Genomic DNA, 16,275 nt, shown 5'->3' with positions numbered 1-16,275 from the left:
CCAGCTCCCTGTGGATCAGTGTGTACATCACAATCCCTATTTCCATCAGGAGCCACCAGCAAATTTGCTGGCACATTGAGCCTTTTTACCATTTCCCTTCACAAACCATTGCTTCAGGTCAAGCCTGGTGATGTGGCTGTGTGATCCATCTCGAGGTCCCTGTAGGGCTTTTTTTGGACACACAGAGCACAGGTACCGAGAGGTTTTGGAGCAGCACCCCTCGTGAGCACTGTGGGCCACCCAGCTTGTCCTTCACCCTTCCCAAATGGCAGGTGAAGCTGGAAAATCAGTCCAGCTGTGGGGTGACACTGCCACACGCCATTCAGGAAACAATGGACATCACCTCAGTGCAACGGAGCTGGATGTGAGCTAAGCCAGGATTTTAGAAACTCACAAATGGATTCTTCTGGCTCTGCTGAATTACAGGAGGAGATAATCTCCATTCCAGTGCCAACAGGGAAGATCATTATGGGGAGGCCACCTGTGTATTCCAGGCTTTCAGACCAAGCCGCTCCCCTATTGATTTTGATATCAGTGTTTTATATCAGTTTTATATAGGTTTTTTATATCAGTGCTGTCAGTCAGGCCTGGTGCTGTTCTCTCCCAAGCTTCTCTGGACCAATTAGAGATTTCTGCGGGAGCACCGGCGGCTGCAGAGCTCGGGAGCCTGTGTTTTCCCAAAGCCTGGCAGTGCCCCTGTCAGCATCCGGCTGCAGGAGCAGGAACAAAGGCTCTGCTCCCACCTCAGGGCATTTGGTGGATGCTTTTGAGCAGGTGAACTATTGTACCGCAGTGTTTAACAAGGTCACTGAATGCACAGGACACAGTGGCTCCTGCTCAGCTGTGCAAACTGCAGCCCTTTCTTTGAATTCAGTGGAACTTTTCAGAGCCTTTTATGAGCTATTCCATTTCATTTTCTCTCCTCACTCTCTTGTCAGTGCACAAGCTGCAGAAATTGTCTGTGACAGCTCAAATTCTACTTTGTCAGTTTACCTGAACACAACTGCTGCCTTCAGTGGGATTGTCCCAGATACACAAGAGGGGGGTTTGCCTCATTGTCTACTTCTACTAATGAGAACTTACTCACTCACACATGGAGTTTGTAATTTGATAAGAACTCTGAGCAAGTCCCAGGTCTTCTCTTTCTTCTCATATTTACTTTTACTGGGCTCTGCTGCAGTTTTATTTACCCAAATAACTCCAAAGTGTTTGTAAGTGGGTCCAAAGGAACCAACTTGGTACAGAAAGCCTGAAAGCCCTGCCTTTGTTGCTAGTTGACATATTTCGTGTGTTTTATCCTTAATTGGCAATGTGGCTGTGTCAAATTGCATCTCCCTTCCTGTAGCCTCATTCAGAACCAGTTGAGCTCAATATTCTGCTCAGACTGAATATTTGATCTGAATTTTGCAGAGGGATGAACTGCTTGCCAATAGCAGTGTCTCCTGTCATCTATTAGGCTTCCAAATGTATATATCTTTATCCACACTATCTGTGGATCTATGCATGAAAGCATTGGTAGCTGACTCTCCTGGTAGTTCAAATTGCAAACTAACTTGATTAAAACTTCCTAAGGACAGGATTTAAATAATTTGCACTTTATTTTCTGTGCAACTGTAATGTCAAAGACTTTGTCCTTTACAATCACACATGTATAAATGAAAAATCCTGATTTTGTTTTCTTCAGCCAAAGAGCAACTGAAATTTTACCAGATCTCGAACTCTTTTGCCATGGGGTTTTGGATTTAGGAGTATCTGTGAGAGTTTGGAGGAGATATCTGTCTGTGTGTGGTCACCCAGTTATTTACCAGCTTTTCAGAATTACATCACAAAGCCCATTACTTTAGAGTTTACATCTTTTCTTTTTTAGATGCTTCTTATTTGCTTTGATCCTCTCACCTGTGGATCCTGCAGCTCAGCACCAAGGTCCACCACAGCTGTTCACATCATCAACCCTGTTCCTTTGTGTTTTCCATCCACATTGCTGCTTCCATGGCTCCAGTGCTCATAGCAAGGGGCCAGCTGAGAATTTCTGCTGTGTTCAGCACTTCTGGCTCCTCCTGGACTCAGTTTTTTGGTGTGTGGACAAGAGTTCAAGTGTGCACTGATGGACTGATTTGAGACTGTGCTTGCACAGTGTCCTTAATTTTACAGTGCAGCTGTGGAAGAAATCTAAGAGGAAGTTTGCAAATAATGCAAAACTATTGGGATTGTCAAGGCAGTAGCAAATCTGGGGAAAGGTTCCTATTCCTGAATGACTGGGTATGTTGAAATTCAGTGTTTAACAATGCAGAGTAATAGATGATAGAGAAATAATGTTAAGTAAATACACAAAAGATGAGTTCTAATTTAATTCCTGCTATTCAGGGAAAGAGATCAGGCAATCACTGTGGGTAGTTTTCTGAAAAACTCAACCCCTCAATGAGTCTGAAAAATTCAGATGAATCCAGAGTGCCTGATGGAATAGTTAGAATGATCAGGATGAGAATAAAACAGGATGGAAAAGCCATATTTTTGGTATTGTGTAAACCCATAATATATCCAATTCTCAAATTACTGCACACAGCTTGGCTGATTCCTGCTTACAAAGGATAGAATGAAAATGGGGACAAAGATCATCTTTTATATGGAATGATTTCTATAGAGTCACTTGATAAGCGGGAACTCGGCTCCGAAAACAGATGGCTGAGGAGGGATCCGATAGAGATCTGTGGAACTGGGGATGGTGCACAGAACATGAACAAGGAATGGTTATTTACTATTTCTAATAACACAGGAACAAGGGCCAACCAATTAAATGATTGCACAGCAGGTTAAAAACAAAGAGAGTGCTTTTCACTGAATGCTTAATTAAGTTGTGAAATGGCTCCCATAAAATGGGAATAACAGTAGGATGATTTTGCTTAGAGAAGGGGTCATCGAGGGTAGGGATGTGAGAGGTCTCACTCCATGGGGGAAGGGGAAGAAGGAATGCATTCTTGCTACTTATCATAGTATAAGAAGGTTCCCAATTAAAAATCAGGCAGTGGGTTTGAAGCAAGCAGATAAAGATGTTTCTTCTCCTTTGTATTTATAATTAAACTGTGGATCTTCTTGCCAGAAAACATCAGGGAGGATGAAGGTATAAATGATACCTTTTATTTCCAGTTTTAGCTGATGTCCTTTTGCAGAACTGTTCAGACTCGACAGCCAGAGCCCACATTTATTATTGCAAAAAAGTCAGGAGGCCACAGCTGTTTTACAAGGTGGATCTTGAACTGTGCCACTCAGGCTGTGTGGATAGAGCAGAAACCATCTCAAATATCCAGGCAAAGGTGCTTCCATAAAACAGCTGGGGCAGAATTGTCACAGGCAGCTCTGGGTTCCCACTCTGAAGGTCACTGCCTGGCACTGAAATTCTAGTCTGTATTTCCAAATGGCTCCTGTTAGCCACTGGTCTGTGCTGCCCAAATCTGGGAAAGGAAATGATGGAAGTGCACAGAGTGTGTCAAAATCTTCACTTTGCTACAGTGGTAACCCCAATTTTGATGCCTCTGTTTAGAAAAGGCAAAAAAAAGAGCTTTTTTAAAAATCCTCACCAGTATATTCAAGGACTGTGGTTTGGTATTTTGACATTTAGCCACCTTCTATCCCCAGTTTGGACATGAGTGGCTTGTTGGGCACATCATGGAGAACACATGTGCCAGGGATATACTTCTCAGGGGTGTAAATAATTCCCACTGACTTGGAATAACTCATGTGATGACTGAGCTGTTTTACCTTTGGGGATATTTAATTGTGATCTGGCCATGGGTTTTGGAGCATTTTAAAACAGCAGCTGATCAAAGCTGGTTATAGTGACAGCAATGAGCCGCCAAGATGTCTGTGTCTTTACAGCTTCCCCAGGGTTAAGTTTAAAATATTCTGAGAGTTTGCTCCCTGCCTCACCTGTATAAATCTGCAGTGGCCCTATTCCAGGTTTAAATTCCAGGTTTCGATTGCTTTAACTAGAGGGGACTTGGTTTCCCAGCTTGGCCCCACACTGGACATGAGTAATCCCTCTGGAACTGACATGATTTATCTGCCTTGATAATCTACCTGGTTTACCCAGTCTAAATCCAATCTGCTGTTTTTGGAGAGGTCCCTCCTGGATAAATGTGTTTTGTGATATTCTATTAGGTGAAAAGTGCTGACTGCATAAAAAAATATTCTTGTTCAGAGGTTGATGATCGTCTTTTGTACTCTCCACACTACTTTCCTTCTGAATACATTTAATTATATGATGCTGTATTCATTGCCTCCCTGACACTAAAGGGCTCTGCAGTTAAGCCTAAATACTAAACCAGGCAGATATTCAAGTGCTGTAAAGTCAGTTTAGATTTTTTTTTGCCAGCAAGTGCTGCCCTGATTTACGGGATGCGGGAGGGAGGGCGCACTCCCTTACCTGCTTTCTTTATTGAATTCTCTTTCCTTTTTTTAATAACCATGTTTAGGTAACTGGCACTTTAGGAATGGATTTTTTTAATTGCAGATAACTGACTGGTATTGGGCATACTTCTAGTGCAAACTAGAAAACTGTTCCCTGGTGGTGAGGGAGATTATAATGCTCACTGACAGAAATCCAGCTCAGGTTTGCTGACTTTTAGTACGCAAAATACAATTTTTTTAATGAAGGTTTTAGTTGTGTTTGTTTTCACTGGATTTCATGGAGGGGAAAAAACCCTTCCAAAGCTAGGATTTGCTGCCTTTATTCATCAGTTTTATAGTGCCAGACCATTGTTCCTTTTGGCTCTATGGAGCACGTTGGAGCCAAGCTGCTGGAGGGCAGGAGAGTGGTGAGATTCTGTGCACCCTCCACTTGAAAAGATGAATTTCTAGTGAAGTCCCAGTGTGAGAGGACCCTGAGCCAACATACAGTGCCTGACTCCTGAGATGCACAGATCCTTGCATCCTGCTCAGTAAATCCCTCATGGCTGGGATTTGCTGGGCTGGAAACCATGAGCTCTGTCCAGTTAATTCCAGTTCTCCACATGCACAGTGTCCAGACTGGGGGGCTGCACAAGTTCTCCCATCTTGATAGGCACAAATTATTCCCCAGGCAGCCAAATCCTATCCAAAGGCTCTCCTAAGCTGTGACAAAGGATTCCCAGGGTGCCTGGGCAATGGGTTGGGAAAGGTCCCTTTTGGGAGGATGGATGGATAATTGTTGCTCTGAAACCCATTGTAACCCTGGAACCATAGGCTGAGTGCTGCCATTTATTCTTCTTTAATAAAAGTAACCCAAATATACTGTTAATGTATCTCAGATCAGTTTTGAGGCTGTGCAGTGGGAAACAGAACAACCCAGATGGAGAGTGAGAGGTTCTGGGGACCGAGACACCAGAAATGAGAACATGGTCCTGGTTCTTCTGTGGCCTTAATGAAGGAGTAATGTGAGTTATGACAGTAACGGGCCACAAATATATTTGGATTTATGAAATAGGAATCCATGAAATTTAACCAGATTTTGTACAAAGAGTTTGGAAAATAACAACCACAGTTATTTTGTGGTAACTTTTACTCCCCTGTCACTCAGAGCTCACAGCTTTGCTAGCAAAGACTGTAATCAGTAAAATAAAATTAAATTGTATCTGATAAAGTACTGTGAGTTCTTAGACCTGACATTATTTATAATATTTTGCTTACTCTCTCTATAACAAATGAAGTTTCCATTTTGTTTGTGTGCATGTTCTGCTGAATACTTCTGATCCATCATCAAATTTAAGAATTAATATCAGGCTGACTAATTCTGAACTTGGCATTTACTGTGAAATTTACTGTATGAATTAGCATATTAGCACAAATTCAGAGGTGAAATAAAATGCTGACATCCATTTGTAAAGGTTTGTAAATCCATGTAAGGTTACGGGAAGCAAAGGGGAAGTTCTGCTCATTCCCAAAGGGATCCGTGCTTGGCATGTCCATGTTTTGCTCAGAGAACTGTGGTGTCACTGAGGTGCAGATTGGGGACAGCTTTGCAGATGGCTCTTGGAGAGGTTGATGATTTCATGAAAGACTCTGGCATTCAGGCTGCCAATGGTTCTGTCTTTGGATGAGTCATGAGCTGTAAAGTCACTTTTTTAAGTGTAAGAAAACTCTTTCCCATCCTTTCCCTCTTACCCTGCCTTTCCCATGAAAAGGACACGGGGAAAGGCAGACTGAATAAGGTCATTGGTGGTTTCATTTTGTCCTTTTAGATCTGTATCAAACCCCAGCACAGCTACCTCTCATCATGTTACAAGGTGGGTAAAGGAACTTTTGTGAGTGCTCAGTCACAGCAATCACCTGCACACAGAACACTTGGCACGGGTGCCTTCCCCAGGCTTTTTACTGCATTTTATCATTAGCGCCAATAATAGCCTCTGCAGGGAGTAATTAGTAACACCCAGAGGGGAAAGGAATTCTGCCAGAGGACATCATTATGTCTGGAAAGCTAAAGATGCTGTGTAGTAAGGTCATGAATAAATTGTTTGAGTCCAGGGTGGAGGACAAGCCCCGTACAAGTACAAAGTTTCCCCCTGCTGCTGATCTGCTGATGAAGAGCACAGTAATTTCCACTGAACAACATTAAGGAAATTAGTTTGTTCTGACAGTTTGTGTTGCTGGATACCATATGTTTACCTTGAGGGAATGTTTGTGGAGAACCACTTCGGGTTAATTGTAAATGTCACAATTAAATAAGTAAATATACAGAAGTGTATCTGTGATGTGCATCAGTGCACAGACACCGTGTCCCAGCACACCGCTGTCCCACATGCTGTGTGTACATAGAAATACATTTTTGTAGGTGCTAAATCCATACTGATCGGCTTATCTGGACACACAGGCCTCAGCTACAAACAGCAGCAGCATTTGGTCTCCCTGATCTGTGGATCAGCACACACAGGAGGCTCTGCACTGTGCCCTCCTTTCCACTCAATGCTCTGGGCACCGAGCGTGGAGCATCCCTGGGCTGGTGCCAGGGTCTGCCTGCACAACCTGACGAGGAGGGGGCAAGTGAGGGGATCAGATGCTGTGCTAGGAGTCTCTGATTAGTTGGAATCCCACTGCAGATTACCAAAGGTTCCAATATTTTGCCTTTCAGTGCTGTCAGTTGCCCCCAGTAACCTGTGGGAGTTGAGGAATTTCAACACCTCGGCAGATTAAACCTCAAGAGCAAAGCTGTCACCCAGGTCTTTGTCATGCAAACTTGAGGTCAGGTTCAATAACATCCTGTTACTCTTCTGCATTGCAGAAGCTTTGAAAAATTGATTTTTTGTTTTGCCACTGAGTTCAGTGGAACCAGACTTTAGCCCTCCAAGGGAATTGTATTCCTGTAGATGGTAGCTACTTCAAATAGCCTTAATTCCACATCCTTAAATAGTCAAACTTTGTGACAGACCAGGTGTGGGTGCAGACTTTGCTGGGTGTTGTTGACCACTGCTGGGTTATTAACTCCCTTTATGGTCCCTTTATTTAACTCCTTTTTTTTTCCTTTCAAAATGCATTTCGCAGGCTTAAAGGCCTGATCCAAAATGCACAGGAAGAAATACAAATTTGTGTATTGATCACCAGAAAGGGATTTTTAAGGGAGTTAATTGCTGCTTATAGCAGGAATGTATTTTTAAAAGAAACAAGAAATGTAATCTGTTAGGGTAACATTAATCCAGGGAAAACACTTTCTGGAGCAGCCAGAGCTTGTTAACACAGACAACACCTAAGGCAGCACGGTGTCTTTAAGCTCTACTAATATTGAACAATAATAATTTTGGTGGAAGGAAATCTTCCCCTCTCCCTGAACAGAAACAAGACATATTATTGACTGCCATCCCAAAAGATGGATGCTGTGGCCCTCGGAGTCTATTAATATTTGATGCTGATGGATGTGAGCTGGCAGCCTGAGTTATTAATGGAGTTTGGTTCCTTGGACCTCACCCTCAATCCATTGGGGAGAATTAACCATAACAAGAACTGGATGCCCGAAGTTCTCGGGGTGCTGGGAAGAGCTGTCAGTTCCAGCAAAAATGGGTGTTTCTGAAGTACTTAGAGGTGTGGAAAGTCACAGGTGGGGCTACTTAGGTCACTGCCACCGTTCGTTTTGATTTAAAGGGGACTTCTAGGGTCCCAGGGAATGCAGATCCCGTTGTCTATCTTAGCCATGTTGGGGCGCTCCCATCAGGTCTGGATTTCAAACAAGAAGAGGCTCAGTGGTGTTAACTTCTGAGCAGGGGTGGAGGTGTGCGACACCCCTTCCTTGGTGGTGCTGAGGTGGCCTCTCCTAGGTTGGGAGGGGGTGATGCAGAGTAGAGGGCAGGAATGTGCTGCTTCACACAGAGCAGGGCATTTCCCACAGCTGGCCCTGGCCCCACATCCCCTAAAGAGAGTTTTTCCATTGTTTATGTTAAGGTCAGATTTGACCCCTGAAATAGAAATATTCCAGGGATAGATTTTGGAGGTATATTTTGATAAGCTGGGTCTTCTAAGTGAAAATACTGAAAATGAAGCACTTTTGAAAGTTTGTGATGTCCATGTGGGTCATTCGGATTTGGAACATAGAGATGGAAAATACCAAGTTATTTATAGCCCAATTTCTTAATATAGCTTTAGCATTTCCAGGGGTATATGTTTGATGGAATTAGCTACTCCTTCCTAGCATGGATACCACATCCAGGCATTGCACTATCCTCATTAACCTCCCGATCTTAATAGAAAAAAAAGAATAATCAACATAAGGAGCACAGCTGTTGATTAATTTTACTTAATAGGCTAGAAATATAAAGTACCATATTGCAAGAGTGAAGATTCAATACACACAATTTGAAATGAGTTTATTAGAATATATAACTCATTAACATAACATTGGATACATATACTGCAGCATTATCCACTCGGGCAGGTGGTGAGAGAGAGGTGGAATTTACATATCTTTAACAGTACCTGAATGCATTTAATTTCAGAGGTCATTCTCCCAAATCAAGTTCAAAATGTTAATAACAAGGTGTGCATTTATAATTAATAAAATCTTAGAGCCAGTGCTATAGTTCAAGTGCATTTTCCTCTTATGTAATTAAGAAGTTAAGTGTATTTGGCAGTTGTCACTCAGAGAGCTCTGAAGGTCTCACTTGTCAAACCTGGGAATAGAAATCTCATTAAACCAGGGGGGTTTTTTTCGGTTAAGGTTTGTTTGCAAAGTACATGTGTGGATGGTGGGCAGCCAGAATGCCCAGCCTCTGTCAGTCCATAAAGCCAAGTACATTAAAGTAAATGCCAAAATTCAAAGGCTTGGAATAAGCAGCCTGATGTTCAGCTTGTGAGAATCACAGAATCTTTAAGGTTGGAAAAGGCTTCTAAGACCACCAAGTCCAACCATTAACCAGCACCACCACTGTGTTCACCACTAAATCATGTCCTCAGGTGACACATCCACATGTTTTTTGAAGACTTCAGGAATGGTGATTCCACCACTTCCTTGGCAGTCTGTTCTAATTCTGGACAGCCCTTCCTGTGAAGAAAGTTTTCCTAATACCCAATCTAAACCTCCCCTGGAGCAACTTGAGACCATTTCCTCACCTTATTGTCCTGTCACTTGTTACCTGGGAGGAGAGACTGACATCCACCTCACCACAACCCCCTTTCAAGGTAGTTGTATCCCTTTTCTTTGGCATAATCCAAAGTGATTACAGAAAACCAGTGAATCCACGCCAGTTGAACCTGGCCAGGGAGCACTGACCCCCAACAGGAGCTGTTCTGTGGTCACAGAACGTTAACTGAGACATTGGAAATCCTCCTGCTGCCTCCAGCCCTGGCCCAGATGGTGTTTTAGAGGTGTCTGGATGTGGTTTCCCCACTTGGGGATGTGGTTTTAGGGTGATTGAATGGTTGGACTGGATGATCTTGAAGGTCTCTCCTAACCCTGATGATTCTGTGGTTCTGTGGTTGGTTAATGGGATTCCCAAAGGGGGATTTTAACTCCACATCACTGTACTCCCCTTTCCTTTTCAAAGGAATTTTCTTTTCCTTCTGGATCACTAGTTCAAATCCAGATAAGGTCAGTTGTCATAGAAATTATTAGCAGTACCAGCAGTTCTGTGTAGTACATGAAATGAGTTGGGAGTTTCATTCACACACGATAAGGGTTCCTAAGTGGCACTAATTGGCTGTCTAATTGTCACACATAGGAGAAAGGCAGAGGATTGATTAGGCGTGGAGACTGAATGCCCCTCTGCCAGCCCAAGTTCCTGGAGCTCATTCCGTAGGCATGCTGGCAGGGTAATGAGGGGCAGCGTGCTTTGGATTTTCTGGCTGTCAAGACAGCATCTTTTCCTGCCAGGCCTTTTCAGGGGAACTTGTTTTACTCTACCAAGGTCAAAGATAGCATCTTTTACAAACAGTGCCTTCGCTCAAAAATCAGGGACTTGCAGGATTTACTTGTGAGCAATATATTTTAACCATTTGCTTTCCTTCCCCCTGAAACAAAGTTTTTGGTCTAAAATAGGCTGAGTCACACTGGTGTGAGGCAGAACTGCTCCAGCAAAGCAGATGGGGGTTTATGGTGCTTAGAAATCTGTTCATATTTCCTTGTGCTGTCTGGGTGTCTGATGTGTGATATACAGGCTCCTGGAGGTACTTGTCACAGCATAGGGAGGCTGACATGGTGCACATTTCTCTCCTGATAGATGGATCCTCCTATCAAACAGTGAAGCCTCTCACCTGCAAAAATACATTTTGACCAGTATCTTTTCCCCTGAGCTATGGCACAGGTCACACCATGCAATGGAGTTACTTTTTAACTTGTAGTGAGTTCACTTTCCCTGGCATAGAGCTAAATTATTTAATTTTGACTTACTGAAGTAGTAAATTTAGGAGCTAATTTGCAATGTGAAAGTCAGGATTACACACAGAGGAAAAGGAAGCAGAAATACCTTGTATATGTTAATGTGTAGACCTAGCTATGGGACTCAGTAAGTTTACTGAGGCTTAAACCTCAATTACTGAGGTTAAACCACAACTGCTTTAAACCTTATTGTGCTCACATTTTAATTCCCTTGTTGTATCAGATGAACAGTATTAATAAGAACTGCATCTCTCCTTTCAACCACACAAGCTGATCAGTGCATACAGCACACCAGAATGTCATGTTAGAGCATTCTATATTTCTGTAAAGTATAAGTATTTATTCTCTTTTCCCTCCCTTTGCCCACACACCTAGAGCAGAAATAGGACAGAGACCATGTTTCCGTGTTCTGCTGTGTGCCTCCTGTCTCTGACATACACATCACTCCTGTTCTGCCTTCTTCCTAAAGTCACAATCTCATGCAAATTAATTGAAAACAAATGCAGGTACCAGCTACACATCAGAAAGGTCTGATGCACCTGCCATGTCGTTTTCCTCTCTGCCAATCTGTGGAAGATGAGCACATACGAGATCCTTTAGGTTTTTAACAACCCTATTCTTAGAATATATTTTCCAAGAAACGCAGAGCGATCTCGGCACAATTTCAGACTGTATATTTTGTGATTAGTGTTTCGTAAGTGATGTTTTGCTTAATGATCTAACATCTGTTCTAGGAGGTTTGTTTTTGTAACTTCCCCACCTCCTGCTGAATGAATGCCAGAAACTTGTCCCTTTCCTCCAAGTCAATCAAAGCACTAATTGCATCATAATCATGGGAAGCAGCAGTGACTGCTCAAGTGCTGAAGACTCAGCAATCAACTCAGAACACTCCGCTCACTGTTCAGAGAGAGAAAGCCTCCCTATGCCTAGCTGGGAATTTCCTGTATGCCAGATTTCTTTAGCTGACTCTGACTTTTCTGGGTTGCAGGGAGACGACTGCACCATTCCCTGCATGGCAGGAACCTACGGAACCAATTGCTCGTCTGTTTGTAATTGCAAGAACGATGGCGCTTGTTCCTCTGTGGATGGGCTGTGCTACTGCAAAGAAGGTAAACAAAATTCACATTTAACAAGTTCCTGCCATTTGGCATCAATGCCTGTTCCCTTTTTAAGTGGCACAGCCATGCAGTCAGGAACTCCACTATTTTCTTGTTCTCCCGAGTATCCCAACACAACAGGGGCTGGACTGTAAGTTCAGTCTTTGCCCAGAACAGAGGCCAGACTTCTCTGCTTTGCTGCAGAAACGTGTCACAGAACTAAGTGTGGGGGCAGAGACACTACTCCTCTCCAGAAGAAATGCAACACAATCCCCGGGCTTCTGGGTTTTTATCTCTTTGCTGCCCTGTTTCTCCTGGATTCCAAGGCCACTGGGCATGGGAGTGGAGGCAGCTTCCTGCCTGTCTGTCCCGCAGCCCCTGGCACTGGGCTGTGCCTGGCCTTGGTCATCCCCACCAGCCCTGACCTGACTCTTGCCTGCCCATGTCCACCTTGGGCTGGTCTCATTCCTGCTGCCCTGGGCTCCTGGCTCATCCCAGCTGCCAGCCCTGCCCTGCCCTTGGGTTCTGTGAGGTAGGCCTTGGCTCTCTGCCCTTGCTGCCATCCTCAGCTGCCCATCCTCCTGTACCCTGATGCTGTGACACCCCAGCAGTGTGCAGCTGTCCTCTGTCTCCTGAGCCAGCATGGGATTGCAGGATGTGGCTGTCATTTATTCGGGGAAATAAGAAATCTTGCCTGCTCCAGAGTGGCTGACATCTTTTCTTCCCACACACGTGTCCCTAATTCCCTCCTGTATGTGGTGGTGAGCACATCCCATGTATCCAGTAATCACCTGAGAATTCCTCCACTGCTCCATGGCACAGTGGCTCTTCTGTTCCCCCAAAATCCCAAAATGAGCTATGCCTGTATGACATACATAAGCCCTAAAACAGAAGGGAGGCAAATAACAATAAAATCTGGCATTTCAAACATGAATTAATGGATCACTGTAGAACCCCATTTAATGAGGGTGTATAAACCATGAGTTACTGCTCAACTCCATTACATAGAGCTGCAGCGTAATGAAAGTCATTGTGCTCCTGGTAGTTAAGATTTGAGCCTTAATGGCTAGAAATGATGGCCTTGGTCTTTTTTTAGGTGTAATAGCTGCTTTATATTAAATAGCATTCTCAAAAAAAAAAAAAAAAAAAAAGGGGGTAAGAGACAGGCAGCATCAAATGAAAAGTTCTTGCAGTCCTGTGGGTCAAGTCTCCAGCCTGACAGACAGGGACTGTCCCAGAAGTTCCCAGAAAGGCATCAGACACCTAAATCTGGCTACAGCCAACACAGTGATACCTCCATCTATGTGTGGAGATGCTGGGAGATGGAGGTGGGAGGTCACAATGAAAGGGTCAGTCTTTGACCCCAAGTTAGTCTTAATTTACACCAAGAAACTGGTCCTAGAAACAAAGAGCTGCAACTTGCCAGCCTTTCTTGTTGTTTTCATGAAAACATCCCAGATGCTGTTTCTCTCCCCTGTTTCCTTAGGGTGGCAAGGAGTGGATTGTTCTATTCCGTGTTCTAGTGGAAGTTGGGGTCTCAACTGTAACCAGACGTGTTCCTGCAGCAATGGAGCGTCCTGCAGGCCAGCTGATGGCTTCTGCCTCTGCTCCCCGGGATGGCAGGGGGAGTTCTGTGACCAGCCTTGTCCTGTGAGTGCAAATAACAATTTGGGGTGGTCTTCCACCCCCTTTAAATCACAGTCCCCATAGCTCTGCTGAACAAGGAGCAGGGCAGTATCTCATTTTGTCTGTGATGTCTGAAGGAAATAATGTGTAAATAACAGATTGGGGTTCTAGCAGTCAACTGGATGTATTATACTTTGCATTGTATTTTATCAGAGCTATTGCTGTGTTATCTGCATTTTCTTGAACATCATTTTTTAAAGTGATTCCTCATTTGGTTCCATATAGAAACATGAGGCACTGAGTTTCTGTCTTCTCTGTATGTTAATTTAAAAAATGCAACTCAGCATTAAGAGGGACATGATAGATGATTTTGCACATTTCAGAATAAAAAGCTGATCACTTAGAGGTTTTTTTATTTATATTTTTGAAGGATGGAACATATGGCCTTAATTGCAGTGAGCGTTGTGACTGTAACCACGCAGATGGGTGTGATCCTGTCACTGGGTACTGCTGCTGCCTTGCAGGCTGGACAGGTAAAATCAGCAATTACCTTTGTAAACCTTGGGGTTTTGGTTGATTTGGGGGCTTGGGGGGTTTTGTTGGTTTGTTTTGCTTTGCTATGGCATCAGTTATAGCCCTGGACTTGTGACTGCAAATGTCTAAATAATAGACTGGGACAAGATCAGCTGAACTTGCCCATATTTAAATCACTCTTGATGGTGACAATAATTGGCATTCATTAAATTTGTATTCAGATGAGTTAAAGATGGCTCCAAACCTGCAGCCAGATGTTAGCCTTCTGCATCTCAGGAGAGATGCAGATCATCCATAATCCTGCAGAGTTTTTCTCCTTGAAGCGCCCTTTCCACAGGGGTGCAGTTGTGGGACAGTGAATCCCGGGACCGTCACACCTGGGATGCAGACAGGGCATTTCTGATGAGTCATTACAGCTGCTCCATCATACAAAACCCAGATTTTTCCCATTTTCCAATGGTTCTTGTCATAGGATAGTTGCAGAGAGCATATTAATGCTGGTTTGACAGAGCTCTTGTGATTACACAGTGACAGAGAGGAATATTCAGTGAAGTTGGAGAGTCCAGGCTGGAGTCCTCAGTACAATTAGACCTGCACTTGACTCCACACTGATGTTCTCTTTGCCAGCTTTTGACAGCAGTAGGGGGCAAGTTATTGACCCAACCATTTCACACTTTGCTGCCTAAAATGGTGGTTAATCTCTCTCTGCTCTCTGTCGAGGCCCTGGGTGGAAATAAAGTTATATCCCATATACTGCAGGACCACCAGTGGCACTGACAGTCAAAATGCATTTATATTAACAGCAAGTCATTTGGAAAATTTAATTGTTTTTCAAACAAGTACAAGTTGGAAGGATGCATGGAGCAAGGCTGGGTGATCAGGCAGCCAACATTTGGGATACGGTCACCTTTCCCACTGATTTATGTATTAAACCAGCACATGCCTTCTGTTTCTGATGGAGAGGACATCCCACAGCAGCCCAGCTCCCAGGAGCATGAAGCAAAAGCAATGAAATTATGCCTAAAATATACAATGGAAATAATCTTCAAAGAATTAAATAAAATGTAAAAATAGTAAGTTGTACACACTGTGTACAACAAAGCTACTTTTCAAAGATACTGGGCATGTATCCCAGGAAAGGACATTTTTCCCCCAAGAAAATCCATTTTATAAGCTCACTTGTGTCCCTTCCTTCATTCTCTTGCCTTCCTCACTGGTTGGGCTGCATTTTTCTTTCTCTGAGCCTCTTTGCCATCAATATATCCATCCATCTATCAGGCTTTAAACTCCACTGTGCATTACTGATGATCAGCAGAGAAACAGCTGGTGGGTTTTCCTGTAGTCATTGTGAGCTTCTTCAAGGGAAAAAATGGCATTTAAAAGTACAGTAATTTGAAGAGAGATATTTATGCACACATATTCTAAAAGATTATTTCACGTCTTCTGGATGTCGCATTCCAGAGAAAACTGCAGGGACTGAACTTTGCAGGCAACACAGACTGAAGCTGTGGCTTTTTCTCAAAGGCATTTGCAACAAATACTTTGTGCTTACTCCCATGCACATCTGTAAATGGCCATCAAATGCAGATACTAATTAATTAAAGTTAAGAATAATTTCTGATTCCTTCTTTGATTTCTATATTGGGCAAGGTAAGTGCATATTAACTTGCATAGGACTTGCTGCAGCCTAAGCACTTTATCCTTCAATGAGTTCCTGCAGTTCTGGAATTCTTCTCTTCAGGATCACATTTCAGGGAGGAAAATATTATATCCATATTTGAGACCAGGTTGGAGTTGAGATGTTGACAGGGCCCTGTAAGGTGGAAATGTTGATAGACAGAACCAACATGTGTTTTGTCGATTCTGTTCCAATGTTTTTTCCACTTGGCTTGGCACCAGACACAAGGATAAATTCTGCTCATACCAGTTTGAAAGTATGTAATTTAATAAACTCTTCAGCTAGATAATTATATTTTCATATTAAGGAGTATGGCATCAGTGAAAGATTAATCTTATCTGCAGTTGTTGTGAACTGGGCCATGATGTGTATTGCGGTGCATTTTATAAATATGAGGTGATAAATAATTCAGGCTGAAATTTTTGCTTTCTGATTTTGGTACTAATTAGACATGGCCTGAAAAAGATCAGAAAAGTTCAGGATCATGGAACTTCTGAAGGTTTTCCTGCCCA

General features: G+C 43.2%; 1 protein-coding gene across 14 annotated transcripts in view; it reads left to right on the top strand.

Annotated features, from left to right (window-relative positions):
* The window catches only part of MEGF11 (multiple EGF like domains 11), a 255,625-nt gene that overhangs the window by 189,658 nt on the left and 49,692 nt on the right, over window positions 1–16,275 (top strand). For all 14 annotated transcript variants that reach the window (XR_004242750.1, XR_004242751.1, XR_004242752.1 and 11 more), the window contains 3 exons: window positions 11,817–11,937; window positions 13,412–13,575; window positions 13,982–14,084. Coding sequence is in view for 11 of the 14 variants with exons in the window: in XM_032122617.1 (XP_031978508.1) it covers window positions 11,817–11,937; window positions 13,412–13,575; window positions 13,982–14,084 (388 nt within the window). In the remaining 3 variants the exon portion in view is untranslated. The remainder of the gene's footprint in view (window positions 1–11,816; window positions 11,938–13,411; window positions 13,576–13,981; window positions 14,085–16,275) is intronic.

The sequence above is a fragment of the Corvus moneduloides genome, chromosome 13, assembly GCF_009650955.1.
Source record: "Corvus moneduloides isolate bCorMon1 chromosome 13, bCorMon1.pri, whole genome shotgun sequence".
NCBI lineage: Eukaryota > Metazoa > Chordata > Aves > Passeriformes > Corvidae > Corvus > Corvus moneduloides.
The sequence above is the reverse complement of the archived record's forward strand: the minus strand, read 5'-3'. Positions and strand labels throughout refer to the sequence as shown.